The 15,178-nt window shown below is 39.7% G+C and overlaps 1 protein-coding gene across 2 annotated transcripts in view; it reads left to right on the top strand.

Annotated features, from left to right (window-relative positions):
- Window positions 1–15,178, top strand: part of Grb14 (growth factor receptor bound protein 14) — a 112,256-nt gene that overhangs the window by 90,716 nt on the left and 6,362 nt on the right. For both annotated transcript variants that reach the window (XM_028861445.2, XM_028862051.2), the window contains 4 exons: window positions 802–939; window positions 4,159–4,269; window positions 4,461–4,556; window positions 11,054–11,134. In XM_028861445.2, coding sequence (XP_028717278.1) covers window positions 802–939; window positions 4,159–4,269; window positions 4,461–4,556; window positions 11,054–11,134 — 426 coding nt within the window. The remainder of the gene's footprint in view (window positions 1–801; window positions 940–4,158; window positions 4,270–4,460; window positions 4,557–11,053; window positions 11,135–15,178) is intronic.

Genomic DNA, 15,178 nt, shown 5'->3' with positions numbered 1-15,178 from the left:
CAAAGCTGATTTCCACTCTGTCTCTCCACATGGTGTCTTATCCTCCCCAGCAGGGCTTTCCCACTATCATTAGGTTTCTTGCCCATGGTGGTCTCAAGTAACCACCTTTTTTTTTTTTTTTTTAAAATCTGACAGCTGGTTTCCATGAACCAATTCCTGGAAGCTATCAAGCTATGGCTCTACCTAGAACTGGTAGTGTGACTCCAAACAAATTCTAAGGGTAACCGACTTATGAAAATTTAGGGGGTGAGAAACAGATGCCACCTCTTCATGGCTCAATGGGATAGAAGATGCTGTTAAAATTCTCTTTAAAACTTCACCCTGCTATGCCCACCTAAAACTAAAATCACAGGAGACAAAGAGAGATTGCTTGCCTTATCCTCACTAGGCAGGTGAACGTGACTCAACTGTCTGTGTAATGAGTGAAGTCCAGATAGGAGCCCTACAGTATTGCATAATATCCTTTATAGGCAAACTACTGTTTGTGAATCTATAGGAAAGATGAAGCACATCAGGACATAATTCTCTAGATAAGGCCCACTGTTAAGTAGAAATTCAGATAACTTGTGATTTTGGTTTTTATCTGTTTGCTGATTACTTTGAGTGTATATTTTCTGCAGAACCTTAGTTTGGAACTTGTGCCAGGTTTTTAATAGAGTTCTATTAAGCATGCATTGTGATCTCCGCACAGCACAGACACCACTGATACTGTCTGATTTTGCGTGTCCATGTCTGACAGGTAAAAGACTATTGGCATCACTGTTTCCATAATATTATGAAAGCATCTTCTGTATCTTCCAGATGTTTTTAAGCTCAAGCACATATCCTGAAATCCATGGCTTCTTACATGCAAAAGAACAGGGAAAGAAGTCTTGGAAAAAAGTTTACTTTTTCCTGAGAAGATCTGGTTTATATTTTTCTACTAAAGGCACATCAAAGGTAAGCCAAGGAATCTGGGGTATGTTATGAACTATCTGTTAGCTCTAAGATATCAAGTTTGATTTTGTTATGGCGATTTCGTTCTTAGCTGATGTCAAGAGTTGGAAATTTGTCTGAATCCTAGTCATCTGCTATAATACTTTTCAACAGTCTTTGAACTTACTTTACACTGATTTTATCTACTCTATAGCATTCATGGAACCTGGATGCTCTTATTCCTATATCAAAGGCATCATTTCCTCCCACTACAAACCAATTTTCTGGTTCTTCATCCTCATCCAAGGCTTCAGATTTTGAAGCCTAATAGGATTTACAATTTTTCTTTTCAAAAATATATTTATTTCATTTTATGTGTGCATTGTGCTGTGTGTCTGAGTGTATGTCTGTGTACCACACATGCATGCAAGACCCTGTTGTGATCAGAAGAAGTGTCGGGTCTTCTGGAAATGGAGTTATAGACAGTTGTTTGTCCACTTAGGAGCTGGGAACTGAACCCAGGTCTTCTACAAGAGCAGCAAGTACTCTTAGCTGTTGAGGCATCGCTCCAGCCCCTACACCTTTTTTTTTTTTTTTTTTTTTTTTTTTTTAATCTGGTTTATACAATCAGTCTCCAGAGACAGGCAAAAAAATCTGTCATAAGACCTGAAGTAGTAATATTTTAAACATAGGTTGCCAATTGATACCATAATATTCTTCTAATCTACATATGAGGCGGGTGAAATGGCTCAGTGAGTAAAGGTGTTCTCTGCTAAGTCTAGCAACCTGAGTTCAGGATTGTTAGAACTCACATGTTGGAAGGAGAGAACTGACTCCCACAAGTTTTCCTTTGAAACCTCCACAAGCACACCATGGTATACACACACACACACACACACACACACACACACACACACACACACAAACATAAAACACACAAAATAATAAGGTAATTTATACATGGAGATAATTCTAAATTCACCCACTTAAAAAATTTGGGGACATAAGAGAACTTCAGTTTTTTAGACTTTAATACTTATGCTATCCAATGTACTACATGGCATGTCTACCTAGTAAGGAGAATATTTCTCGGTTTTGTTTCTTATTTTTCCTATGAAATGGTCTTGGTTGAATACTTTCACTTCCAAGGAAGTGAAGTTGCATGGGAGTTACTAACCACTACCATAAGGCTTGGAGATATGGCTGTGAATTGCATGTTAGTGAAAGCCTTAAGTACCATCTGTCCTCCTTCCTTACATAGCATATGTACATTTACCAATAGATTTTGATAACTCAATCTAATAGCCTTTTAGTATGCATTTTTATTATCAAATTTGGTTCTGTCAGTGAATATATATTCTAATATAATACAATACTAAGAAAACTTTTTTATTTTAATTTTTTATTTATTTAAAAGAAGATTTGGCTGGGCAGTGGTGGCGCACGCCTTTAATCCCAGCACTCGGGAGGCAGAGGCAGGCGGATCTCTGTGAGTTCGAGGCCAGCCTGGGTTACCAAGTGAGTTCCAGGAAAGGCGCAAAGCTACACAGAGAAACCCTGTCTTGAAAAACCAAAAAAAAAAAAAAAAAAAAAAAAAAAAAAAAAAGAAGATTTGTAGCGAGTCTTTTCTGTCTCACCTGCTATTTTCCAAGTAACCATACAGAGACTTATTAATTATGACAGGTCAGCCGATATCTTAGGTTTGTTTCTAACAAGTTCTTATAACTCAAATTTACCTGTATCTTTTAATCTACGTTCTTTTATGTGGCTTGGTTACCTTTACTTTGTAAAGCCCATGCTGCTTTCTCCCCATCCCTGGCATCTCCTACATTCTTGTTTCTAGCGACCTCTGTGCCTGGAAATCCTGCCTAGCTATTGGCCATTCAGCTTTTCATTAAACCGACCTGAGTGACACATCTTCACAGTGTACAAAAAGATTATCCCAAAACAAAATATATATATATTCAGGCTAGGCATGGTGATACATGCCTTTAATCCCAGAACTTTGAGCCAGAATCAGGAGGATCTTGGTGAGCTTAAGGCCAGCCTGGTCTAAATAGTGAGTTTCAGGATAGTTGGGACTATATAGAGAGACCCTGTCTCAAAAACTCAAAATAAATAAATAAATTTAAGAATTTCTGTTTTTATTCTCCAAAAGAAGTACATTTTTTTAGACTAAGATGCTTAGGAATAGTGACATGCAATGACATCTTTTGAGTTGGAATAGCTTACTGGTAAATGAAAATGAAATGTATTCCAATTTGGACAAGGTGGTTCATACTGCTGAATGTATTGTGTGTGTGTGTGTGTGTGTGTGTGTGTGTGTGTGTGTGTGTGTGTGTATGTGTACTGCTGCTAAACACTGCATGCAAGACCACCTGGGATCTTGTTAAAATGCAAATATTGATTCAGTGGGCCCCGAATGGGCCCTGAAATTTTGCATTTCTAACAAGCTCCCAGGTGAGACAGATTCTCTGGTTCAGTGACCACACTGCTAGTAGCAAGGTTTTGGAGAACAAATGCATTTTGGCCAGTTTTGATTATATAGTCAACCTCAGAATTAAGCACTTCTCCAAGTTATTAACCTACCTCAGAATGATGTGACCTAGTGATTTCCCATGGCCAGCTCCAAATCTCTCGGATTTTCCCGAAAAGAAATAGCCACTCACGATTTCCCTTTGCCCTGACAATCAGACACATTCCATCCCAGGTAATTTCCCTGAACTCGTGTGTGCAGGCTCCTCTCCTTTTGTGGAACAAGATGGCCACACAGACTGCTGTCAGGCAGCAAACAGATGTGAGAGGGATGGTTGTGTCTGAAAGAACCCGAGAGTTTCTTTTTCTTTCCCCATTTTCTTCTCAAGAAGCCAAATTTCCTCCTTTGGTAGAACCTACCACGCGGAACTGAGATGAGGGGAACGCTTTGAAAAGCCTTTGAGGCTTTCTCTTTTCGTTTGACATGATGGTTAATGAGAAGAGGAAACTTAAAATAGGAATTTGCCTGTTAATGGAAGTAAGATCGTAAACAAATTTCCACTTGCCAATTTAAATGAAACTGTATGTAGCTACCGGTTATCTAAGGAAGTGGCAACCTCTTCTTTTTGTGTTTGTGACATTGCACTGATATATTGTTTGAGGTAATTTTTTTGGTCCAAGCTATAAATTGTGTAATATGAGAAATGCAAAAGATACTGTGAAAGCATGCATCCATTTCAACATTCACATGTATTTTTTTTTTTAAAGGAACCACGGCACTTGCAGTTTTTCAGCGAATTCAGCACTAGTAATGTTTACATGTCACTGCCAGGCAAAAAAAAACATGGAGCACCAACTGCCTATGGATTCTGCTTTAAGGTACAGGCTAAATGTTTTGATAGATGAGTAAGGCAAGCCTCAGTCTTTTAGGTAAGCTTGAGTTTCTGTCAATTTCTTTCAAAAAGAGATAGAGTTCCCTTATGCATAGGAGAATTTTAGTGGCTTTTATTTCAACAGGTGTTACCTTCAAGATATGCATTAACAATAAACAATGTGCTGTGGCCTTCTAGCCTAACAAAGCAGGAGGACCCCGGGACCTGAAAATGCTCTGTGCGGAAGAAGAGCAGAGCAGGATGTGCTGGGTGACCGCCATTAGATTGCTGAAGGTAATCTCCCAGGAGGGTTGGGTGCCTAGTCAATGCTCCGAGGTCCGTAAGTGTCTGAAGACACCTCTATTTCCTCATGTGAAGACCCTGTGCTAGTCTGTGTGGCTGTATGAGAAAGAAGGAAAATCACCCCCACCAAATGTGCTCACTATCTTTAGTTCAAGAGATGAACATAAAGAATAGAGCCCCAATCCCCATGCCTTTTGTGTGTGAAATAAGTGTTCTGTTTCTAGAAATGACTCATCTTTACTGTTGTGAGTAAAGTGAAGCTGGATGACATGGTCTGTGCTTGTACAATGGTCCTAAATCCACAGGGAATTGTATTTAAAAATTTTTCTCCTGGATATTGCTAATTGGAATTATTTTGTGTTCTATTGTGTGTGTGTGTGTGTGTGTGTGTGTGTGTGTGTGTTCTTTGAGAACTTCCTATATCTTTTGATCATTTGACCATATTCACCATCCCTCCTCCAGCTCTTCCTGGATCCACCCTGCTTCCCTCCCAAGTCAACTTTTTGTCCTTTCCCCTGCCTCCATAAAGGCCAGTTTATGTTCTCCAAGCGTTCTGAGATGTGTGCCTTTACACAGGAGTGTGGAGTGTGGTTGGCACTCTTCAGTAACACTGGCTCTCCCTCTCCCAGCAGCTACTGTTTATCATCTGATGTCTAGCTTCATAAGTGCAACTGAAATTATTGTACACATTTTATTTTGAGTATGTTTCTAAAACATCCTTTGTATGACATTGTTGAAATTAAAGTTCTGTAAGTGTAATTTGTTGATGAACCTTTTGAAAAGAGTTAGGACGTTCTAAAGGTAGATAAAAATAGGAAAGCTGCAGAACTGATTTCTTCCAGATGGTGTTGAAAACACATATTTAGGGGCCAGTAAGATGAATTTGTTGAAAACGTAATGACCTGAGTTTGATCCCAGAGACCCACACGGTAGAAGCAGCAAACCCACTCCCCACGGTTTTCCCCTGACCTCCACGTGCGTGCTAGAACATGTGCATGGGCTCATGCATATGCAAACACACAGCAAATGAATGCACAGATAAAAGTGTAAAAAATAAAGACATTTACTTTAAAAGTGTATTTGCTAGTAAATTTGTCACAGCTTTAAGTGATCAACCATTTCCTTTTGAAAATTCTGCTGTTAGTTATAATTGGGGAAATCACAAAAAAGTACTTTCTATTGAAAAGAGGTACAACCCAAAGAATGTGCCTGCCCATATTTTTCAGTTTCCTCATTGCTACTGAAGTTTACAAATATGTGATTTACTATCATTCTTAAATCTTTCTAATAACATGGAAGTTTCAGTATTTTCTGAAGCATTCTTCATAATTCATACCTGAGAAATGGTATCATTTTCCAATGTATATCGTGTGTATTATACTAATTTTATCCTATCATGTACCCTGTATTTTACTAATTATCATGTATCCTATCACTTCATATGTTGCCAGAAAGGGATTTAGATAACAAAGTATATACTCAAGCCAGCTTTTTGATGTGTTTGGAAATGAAAATTAGAGAAAACTGAGTCTTGTTTGGTATCTTCGAGTGTCCCCATTTTCTTTCTGCTGAGGCTGAGGAGGAGGTACACTTCCCTCTTGGTTGACAGTTAATGTATGTTCTAGGTCCACTGCCTTCCCTTTCAGTTGACAGTTAATATATGTTCTAGGTCCACTGCCTTCCTGTCTTTGTCATTCAGTTTTTACTGTCATTAGAATGTGTCAACACTTTCCTGGCACAGTGGGTGGGAGTGAGATCATAATGAAGACAGAAGAGGAGAGAAAGCTGGATCAGGTGTCATGTCGGGCGGAGGGGAAAGCTTGATTTTGTAGTTTTCAAGTCTTTATTGAGTTCAAATTTGTCATTATCTTAATATGAACAATTTATGTTTAACACATTCAGCACGTTGTGCAACCATCACTTTCATTTAGGTTCAAGAGAAGATAATGCTCTCAATAAGCAGTTTCTTCCAGGCCCTGGTAGCCACTGATCCAAGCTGTCTTTATGAGTTCACCTGTTCTGGGAATGAAATGGTGCATGTCATCTTCCACAGTGTCATTTGTTTACCCACTGATGGACATTTGAGTGGCTTCTATATCTTGATTGGGGGTGTATTTGTCATCCTAACCCTGGAGAGTCAGAGACACAGGAGTCTCTGGGACATGCTGCCTGGCTGCTCTAGCCACTCTATGAGCTTTGGCTTCACAGTGAGATTACATCTTCAAAAATAAAACGGAACGTGATTGAGGAAGATACAAGACATAAAGCCCTGGCTTCCAAACACATGCATGCTCACATGTATACACTCATCTACATACAAAACCATACACACACACACACACACACACACACACACACACACACACACACGCATACACACACCCCAAGCAGCTTAGGAGACAGTCTTTTTCTCTATGGAAAATACTCCAGTTACATAGAGAATTCTAGAAAACCCGAGGCTTGGAAAAGAGGCCCATCACTTCTGTATTGTGCTGTATCCTGGCTAAGTGTCAGCTCTTTCCCTTCCCATCAATTAGAACTCAGCCAGCTTCTCTCTAGCCTAGTTTGGTGCCTATCTGCCCCTCCATGGGACAGGCAAATGTTGAGGTGACCCATGCCCTACCCCTCGGCCAGAGTTAAATGCTTTCTAAAGACCCCCAACAGCACAGAGGCACTGCCAGGATCAGGGACAATACATCTTTGAAGAAAACTGTCTTATTAGTAGGTAGCTGGCTTTTCAATGCTGATAAATAAAAGGTGGCCAAGCAGCATGTTTCTTGTGAAAGTGCTGGTTTGAGGTTACTATCTGTTCTCTAAAAATGAATGTGTCTAGGAATTAAGCTCCTCTACTTTTCTTTGGGAAGTTATTGTTGGCTTGGAGTTAAATTTCATTAGGTCCCATTAATGTCAATCAAACTTTAAATTAAAAAAAAATTTTAGAAATTGAGAAATAATTGGATAAAAGAGTCAGCATGGAGGATTTTAAATGAGAATGGGTTTATATTCATGTTAAAATCAAAATCTTGAAAACAGTAATTCTCTTCTCTGGCAATTTTCCTAATTACCAGATATATTCACTTTGTGGGATTTACTTTAAGGAAATATTTTAGTAGAAAAATAGCTGTTCTAGAATTCATCCTATGGATAGGTTTTGATTCTTTGGTTCTATATTTTCTATTCAGTCTCTTTATTGGACATGACCCTCCACCCTCTCGTTTTTCTACTAGTTCAGGAAACAAATTGATGTATGTGGCCCTCCATGTAGAGGTTTCTAAGTATTGTGCAGGCAGACAAGTGTGTCATAAGCCCACACTTGCCCTGGGAGGCAGCACAGGGAGCTGGCCCAGAGAGGCTGCAGGAGTAGAAGAAGGTGGCCCCGGCTGGCAAACCCACCAAGAGATCTGCAACCAGCTTTTCAGAACGACTCCAAGCCGGGTAGTGAGGCCCAAGCTGTACTCGGGCCCTAGGATGTGAGGTTGAGGCCTGGTTAATCTCAAGCTAAAGAGATTGGCGTTAGGGGTCTGATGGTCGGACTGTTCTCAGAGGTAATTTTGGTATTGCCCATTCCTCTCTTCAAAGTGGAACAGACGAGAAATGGTCATCTTCAACTGGAGCTGATGGTGTATTTTGCTTCCCAAAGTTGTTGCCCTTGCATTCCATGCCTGACACACCTTCTTTTCTGGATTCCCTCTGTTACGTAATACCACTGGCTCAGATGCTGCAAGAGTTGTGTGCGGGTGGTGATGGTTGTGACAAAAGCTGGTCCCAGGAGGAAGGTCGAGGCTTATGTTTGAATCCAGGTGCTAGGACCTGACAGAGTTTCATTAGAGCTCCATGCAATGGGGGATGTTTGAAGAGTATGCCAAAATAATTCTATCAGTAAAGCTGTCCATCTCATTGCTTTATTTTCTTTAGCAAAGTGACAAATTCAAGGGGAAAGCATCCAGATTGTTATGCAGACATCCCCAGAGTGGATTTGCTCCTAGCAGCCTGTATGCTTGTTTCTCGAGCATATGATCCTGGCCTACTTTCTCTCAGTAGCCTTGTAGTGAAGTCTCCATGATACTGTCTCGGAAAAGCAAAGCCCCGACCACCACTTACCTTTGGCAAACTGAAACTCTGTCTGAAATCCAATTCAGTCTCCACTTCTTTGATGCATGAAGTAAAAAATAAATGCCATAAGAATAGCTAAAGAAAAAAATGGGCTGGGAAATACTCCAGCCGACAAGTGTTTTTACAAGTGGGAGGACCTGAGTCACCTGAGAGTTGTGGGATTCCCAGAACCCCTGTGAAAAGAAGGCTGGCTTGAGGGTATACATTTGTAACCCCAGCACTGGGAGGGCAGAGGCAAGCTTGGGGCCTGCTGGTCACCCAGCCTTGCCTACCTGACAAGTTCTCTGACAGAATGTGGCTCTTTTCTAAAAAAGAAGAAGGAGGAAAAGGAAGAGGAAGAGGAGGAGGAGGTAACTGAGGTAACTGAGCTCTGAGGAATTACATCTAAGGTTGATCTCAGGACTACACACACACACACACACACACACACACACACACACACACACACACAAGTGGTTGGGAGGGGGCAGACATAGGCCCACAAACATATGCAGACAGATATTTATGGAATATATTATTATTATTATTATTATTATTATTACTATTATTATTATTATTATCAGTATGTTATCCGCATAGGACCAAATTTATAATTTACTTAATTAACAAAGCAAAACTCCACAATTAGAAATCAGAGGGACTGAATTTCTCAGTGATGCTTAGGTCGTGGAAGGTTTTACAAATATCATTGTCCCCAAAAGGATACCATATTTTCTAAGTCAGCTTTATCACTAGGCAGTGTACCACTCAAAATGCTTGTACTACAATTTGGCACCAAGGAGAATTGGGGATTTTAGAGCTTTGTTCTATTGAGCTACACTAAAAGCTTTGTGTCTAAGTAAAAACACTTCCTTTTTAAATATATCCTTTTAAGGCTCTGAAGTTTATATTTCAAAACATTGGTTGCTTGCTTGTTTTAAAAAATGTTGGGCAGGCAGTAGTGGCACACGCCTTTAATCTCAGCACTCGGGAGGAAGAGGCAGGTGGATCTCTGTGAATTCGAGGCCAGCTTGGCTACAGAGTAAGTTCCAGGAAAGGCGCAAAGCTACACAGAGGAGATACCTTGACTAGAAAAACAAAAAACAAACAAACAAAAAAAAAAGTTATCTATTTGTTCATATTTATTCACCCTAGAGCCCTTCTTGTTACCTAGACTTTCTGGGCTGTGGGTTATAGCTTGATTATCCTTTACTTAACAGCTAATATCCACTTATGAGTGAGTACAGACCAAGTGTGTCTTTCTGGGTCTGGGTTACCTCACTCTGGATGATTTTTTTTTCTAGTTCTATCCATTTGCCTACAAATTTTATGATGACATTTTTTTTAAAACAGCTGAGTAATATTCCATTGTATAAATATACCACATTTTCTGTATCCATCCTTCAGTTGACGGACATTTAGTTTGTTTCCAGTTTCTGGCTGTTATGAATAAAGCCACTTTGAACATAATTGACCAAGTGTCCTTGTTGGGTAGGATGGGATGTCCTTTGGGTATATGCACAAGAGTGCTATAGTTGGATCTTCAGGTAGATCGATTCCCAATTGTCTGAGGAACCACCATATTGATTTCCATAGTGGCTGAACAAGTTTGTATTTTCACCAGCAATGGAGGAGTGAACCCTGCAGAAGAGGGGGAGGAGGAATTATGAGAGCCAGAGGGGTGGAGGACACTGGGAGAATACAGCCTGAAGAATTAGGGCTCAAGGGGGGCTCACAGAGACTGAAGTGATAATCACAGAACCTGCATGGATCTCTGCTAGGTCCTCTACATATATGGTATGGTTGTTGGCTTGGTGTTTTGGGGGGACTCCTAACAGTGGGAGTGGGGGTTGTCTCTGACTCTTTTGCCTGCTCTTGGGACCCTTTTCCTCCTACTAGGTTGCCTCATCCAGCCTTAATATGAGGGTTTGTACCTAATCTTATTGTAATTTGTTAAGCCATGTTCAATTAATAGCTCTAAAGGCCTTCATGCTCTCTCTCTCTCTCTCTCTCTCTCTCTCTGTCTCTCTCTCTCTGTCTCTCTCTCTGTCTCTGTCTCTCTTTCTCTCTCCTTTTTCTGTCTCTCTTTGTCTCTGTCTCTCTTGGAAGGGAAATGGAAATGGAAGAGGGGTGGATTTTGGGGGAGAGGGGAGGTGACAGGGAACAGGGAAGAGTGGAGGGACAGGAAACTGCAGTCAGGATGTATTGTATGAGGGAAAAACATAAAAATTATAAAAACAAAAATGCTGTAATTCCTTTATATATATATATATATATATATATATATATATATATATATATGTATGTATGTATGTATAACTATGAAAGTGTCAACATTCAGTGAGTTTGTATCTTGAGAACATGTTTTTTTTTTTGTGTGTGTGTCTGTTCTGCAGTATGGCATGCAGCTGTACCAGAATTATATGCACCCATCCCAAGGTAGAAGTGGCTGCAGTTCTCAGAGCATATCACCCATGGTAAGGACCAAGGTTTCAAATCTAGACTTTATAATTATATTATCTACTGTTACATTACACTAGACATATAATTGTTGTAGTTTGTTTTTTGGCTCTTCTCCTTCTTTGGCTTTTAAATCTCCCCTCCCAGATTTCTCCTTCTATCTATTCTCTCTGCCTGCCAGTCCCACTTATCCTTTCTCCTGCCTTTCTATTGGCTCTTCAGATCTTTATTAGACCATCAGGTACTGTAGACAGACACAGTAACACAGCTTCACAGAGTTAAACAAATGCAACATAAACAAAAGTAACACACCTTAAAATAATATTCTAATACATATAATGTCTTTACATTTTGACTTTTGTTCTCAAATAAAGTAAATCCTTTGCAATATTTTCATATAGTGTTATAAAGAAGTTTTGGTTTTATATTTTATATATGTTTGGTCTCTGTAATAAAAAAGAATACAGAAATATATATGAAGCATTGTATGAAAGCCAATAATTTTGTGTGTTAAGTAAAAAGAATTGAAAGGATTATGTGAGCCATTCAGGGTCATTATGACATTTGAAAATTAGGTCATAATAAGATAACTTGCTGAGCATTTTTCTTAGCATTGTGGGTTATGCCTTAATAACCATTGGTTTGAGTTGTAGATAGATTTCTTTCAGTATTAATTTAGTATTGTTATAGCCAAGTACCATACCATGATTTAAAATTTGAAGGTAGATTATGAATATCTAGGCTCTTCTGCATTCTGATATTTTAATGATAATATTTTTTAAGTTCTAGGCCCTTAAAAAGCCAGTTGCTTTCTGAGAAACCATAAAACTGGAATCTAGCCAGAATCTAGGTTATACATGACATTTGCACAGAACTGCTTTCCTATCTGTACCCTGGATGTTCATTCATAGCCATACACAGACACACATCTTGAGCTTTCTCTAGAACTTAATTTTCATTTGCTGTACATTAACACAAAAATTTATTTCTGAACATTAAGCTTATGTTCTCCTCTTTTTGCTATAATCCTTGATATTGAGTGCATTCAAAATTCAGATGTATGTGCCTGCATTACAAATTAGTTAATGTGCATGTTTGAAATCTCTTTTTCCACTGAGGTTAAAATATATTCTTCATGGCTGTGACCAAGGAAGGTACATGTGTCTCACATATCAGGTAGCAGATGAAATGCCCTGCTCTAGGAATGAGGCATGAAATGATGTTGACTATGGAGCCTGATAGAACTATAGAGAAAAAGGCCTCCAATTTTGTAGTGATATTCCATTAAGTGATAGAAAAATAACTTTTCATTTTGAAACATAATCTTATAAGCCTTAAAATAAGAAACTAAGGAATATGATGGATTTTATAAAAGCAATCTCTTTAAGGTGGGTGTTTTTTACTTTGTCAGCTTACTTTTATCTTTCAATCCACTCGTATATAAAAAGCACATTGAATTTTCTTATCTTAATCTTCTAAATCTCTCCAAATTTCTTTTAGGGTTTGAAGTTATTAGGATGAATTTGTTAACAGCAATGAAGCATGTGGAGGCAATTATTGTTTAATGTCCTTTTAATCATAGGAAAATGTTGTAATCAAACTCCTTTCCATTCTCATCACTGTCCTTAGCATGCAAGCATGGGGTCACTGTCACATTTGTCCATTGAAACTGGGTAATGTGGAAAACGCTGGCAGTCAAGGTGTGTGTGTGAGACTTTAGTTACTTGATCACTATGTATAGGAAGACAAGCTCCATGAGTGACTCTTGCTGGGTATGGGGACTGAAGAGGGCAAGAGGTTCAGGGGCATGTCTGAGAAAGACCTGCCCATGGGGTGGGGCTATGATCAGGAAGGGCAGCGTTTCTGACTTTTATCTAGGTGGTTCATAATTTCCATGGTGGAGACTTAGAAGCTGTGGGAGGCATTTTGCTCATTTTGGTGTCAGTTGAGGGCCCCACTTTTCTAGGTTATTATGGAAGAATTAGAAGCTTAATAGATGCCAAGCCCTGTCACCTACCTTTTGCTGCTTTTCATTTGGGGACTTCTTAATAGGAAGTCACATATAAAAGACAGGATACCCAGTTACACATTTAAAGGCATAGTCTATGATTTTTTTTTCCACATATACATTTTGAGAAGAGAAATGATGAAAGGGATTCCTACACCATAATGAACATCATAGCTATAAAACTGCATATAGCTACCCCTCATTGGCTTTGAGATGAGGATCAGCAGCAGCCGTTTCACGACGCCAAATGTACCTGATTCTTCACAGGGCAGAGTAAGGATTCATGTGAAAGCAGGGCCTGTTGATAGGGCCCTAGCTGGAATGAGGAGACAGGAGAAATCGACCAGAGTTCCCTCTGTTTTCCACTTTTGACCCTGACCCACACATTCGAAACTAAAGTTCTTCCCTGTGCCTCCTACTTTGCTGTCAATAAAAGAACCCTAGACAAGACACAGCATGCCAGTTACCCCTTTTACCATAAGCTGTCTGCATGACTTTGGCTAGTCACTGGTTTCCTACTGTGCAAGATAAAGGGATTACTGTATAGTATTTGAGGGTTATCATATCTCTACTGTCCTGTGGCTCTGTAGGAATGAGATGAGATGACAATATAGGAGAAATTCTGTGCCCTTTTTGTAATGAGGGACTACAAATTGATCCAGCTTGCTCAAATGGGATGGTGTGCCTTGTAGCTAAACTCTTAAAGAGACAGGTTATGCAAACTGCACTAATAGTGGATGGATCAGATTTCAAAGTGTGGATTGGAAAACCCAAGCTAGTCCCAGGCCCCTTCTGGTTTGGAAAGAAGGCAAGGCTATTATAAGCATGGACTGCTTCTTGGGGAATGTCTCATTCATCCCCTAAGAAGAAGGGGTGAGAAAAGGAGGCGAATAATTGAGAAATTCAACCAGTTCTGAATGTTATCAGCACTGCTTTCCTATGTGAAGGAAATCGAGCTGAAAATGACCTTTCCAGGCTGTCAAAATCTGCTTCACTTCTATTTCTTTGTCCACTAAAGGTAAACTATTAATTTTTCATCCACCACCTGCCATTCCGTAGAAAACATTTGCTGCATTACTGTTTTCCCACGGTGTAGTTACCATAGCAAAAACAAATGTTCTCTGCTTGTCTTCCTATCTCCTTGCATTTGCCAGGTAATTATGACCATGGGATCTTGTTTTACATCCTTGCCTGCCATATTGAGGGGAAGAAAAAAAAAAAACCACGAAACAATCGATTGTGCTTATGTCTTTTTCCTAACATCATTTTTATGTTATCAGAAACTTGAGAGTGCAGAACCATCTTGGCATGTGGAGGCAGAGATATTATAAGGATCAAGCTATCATTAGGATCGAGGCCAGTTACTCTGTGTTGGGGCAGGTGGATGATTTTCATTAAGGTCGGCAAAGCAGAGGCATATCCGACTGGTCCACAGCCCAGCACAGAAGGTCACGGGGTGAGAAGGGTAAACTAAAGTGGGACAGCAAATAGAGATTACAAAGACAGCATCAACTGGGAAAGAGCAGCTGTCAGTAATAAAAACTCCGTGCAACAGACAGGGGATTGCAGGCCGGTCTCAGGAAGAGAGGGGAGCCATCATAAGGCTGCAGCTTCTCTCACATGTTTTGAAGAGAAAATAGCAGATGCTAATAAGTAGGGGTCTGTGATACAGTGATAAAGGAACCCTAAATTCTTTCTTGTGGATAAAATTTTGTGTGAAGCCCACATGTGACCACAGTCGGTTGGCGGAATCCTCAGAGATGTATGAAACCGCACTCCCCAAAGGTCCCCATGTGCAGCACGGCTTGACTTTACCGCCAGCACCCTACTTTGGAGTTCATTCTTTTAATAATTAATGGAGAATAACTTAAGTATTTCCCTTTTGTGCTGTTTTCTTTGGGGGAAGTTTTATGTTATTCCCGGACTTCAGAAAACAGCAAGACTCTTGGCTAGAGAGTTTGAAAATGATCTCTTTTCTGGACTCTTGACTTGGAGGGGTGATATACTTTTTAAGAGATTTATTGCAAAATACCCATCCCGCAAATGAAACCAA

This window comes from Peromyscus leucopus, chromosome 4, assembly GCF_004664715.2.
Source record: "Peromyscus leucopus breed LL Stock chromosome 4, UCI_PerLeu_2.1, whole genome shotgun sequence".
Classification (NCBI taxonomy): Eukaryota; Metazoa; Chordata; class Mammalia; order Rodentia; family Cricetidae; genus Peromyscus; species Peromyscus leucopus.
This window is presented reverse-complemented; position numbering and strand designations above follow the sequence as displayed.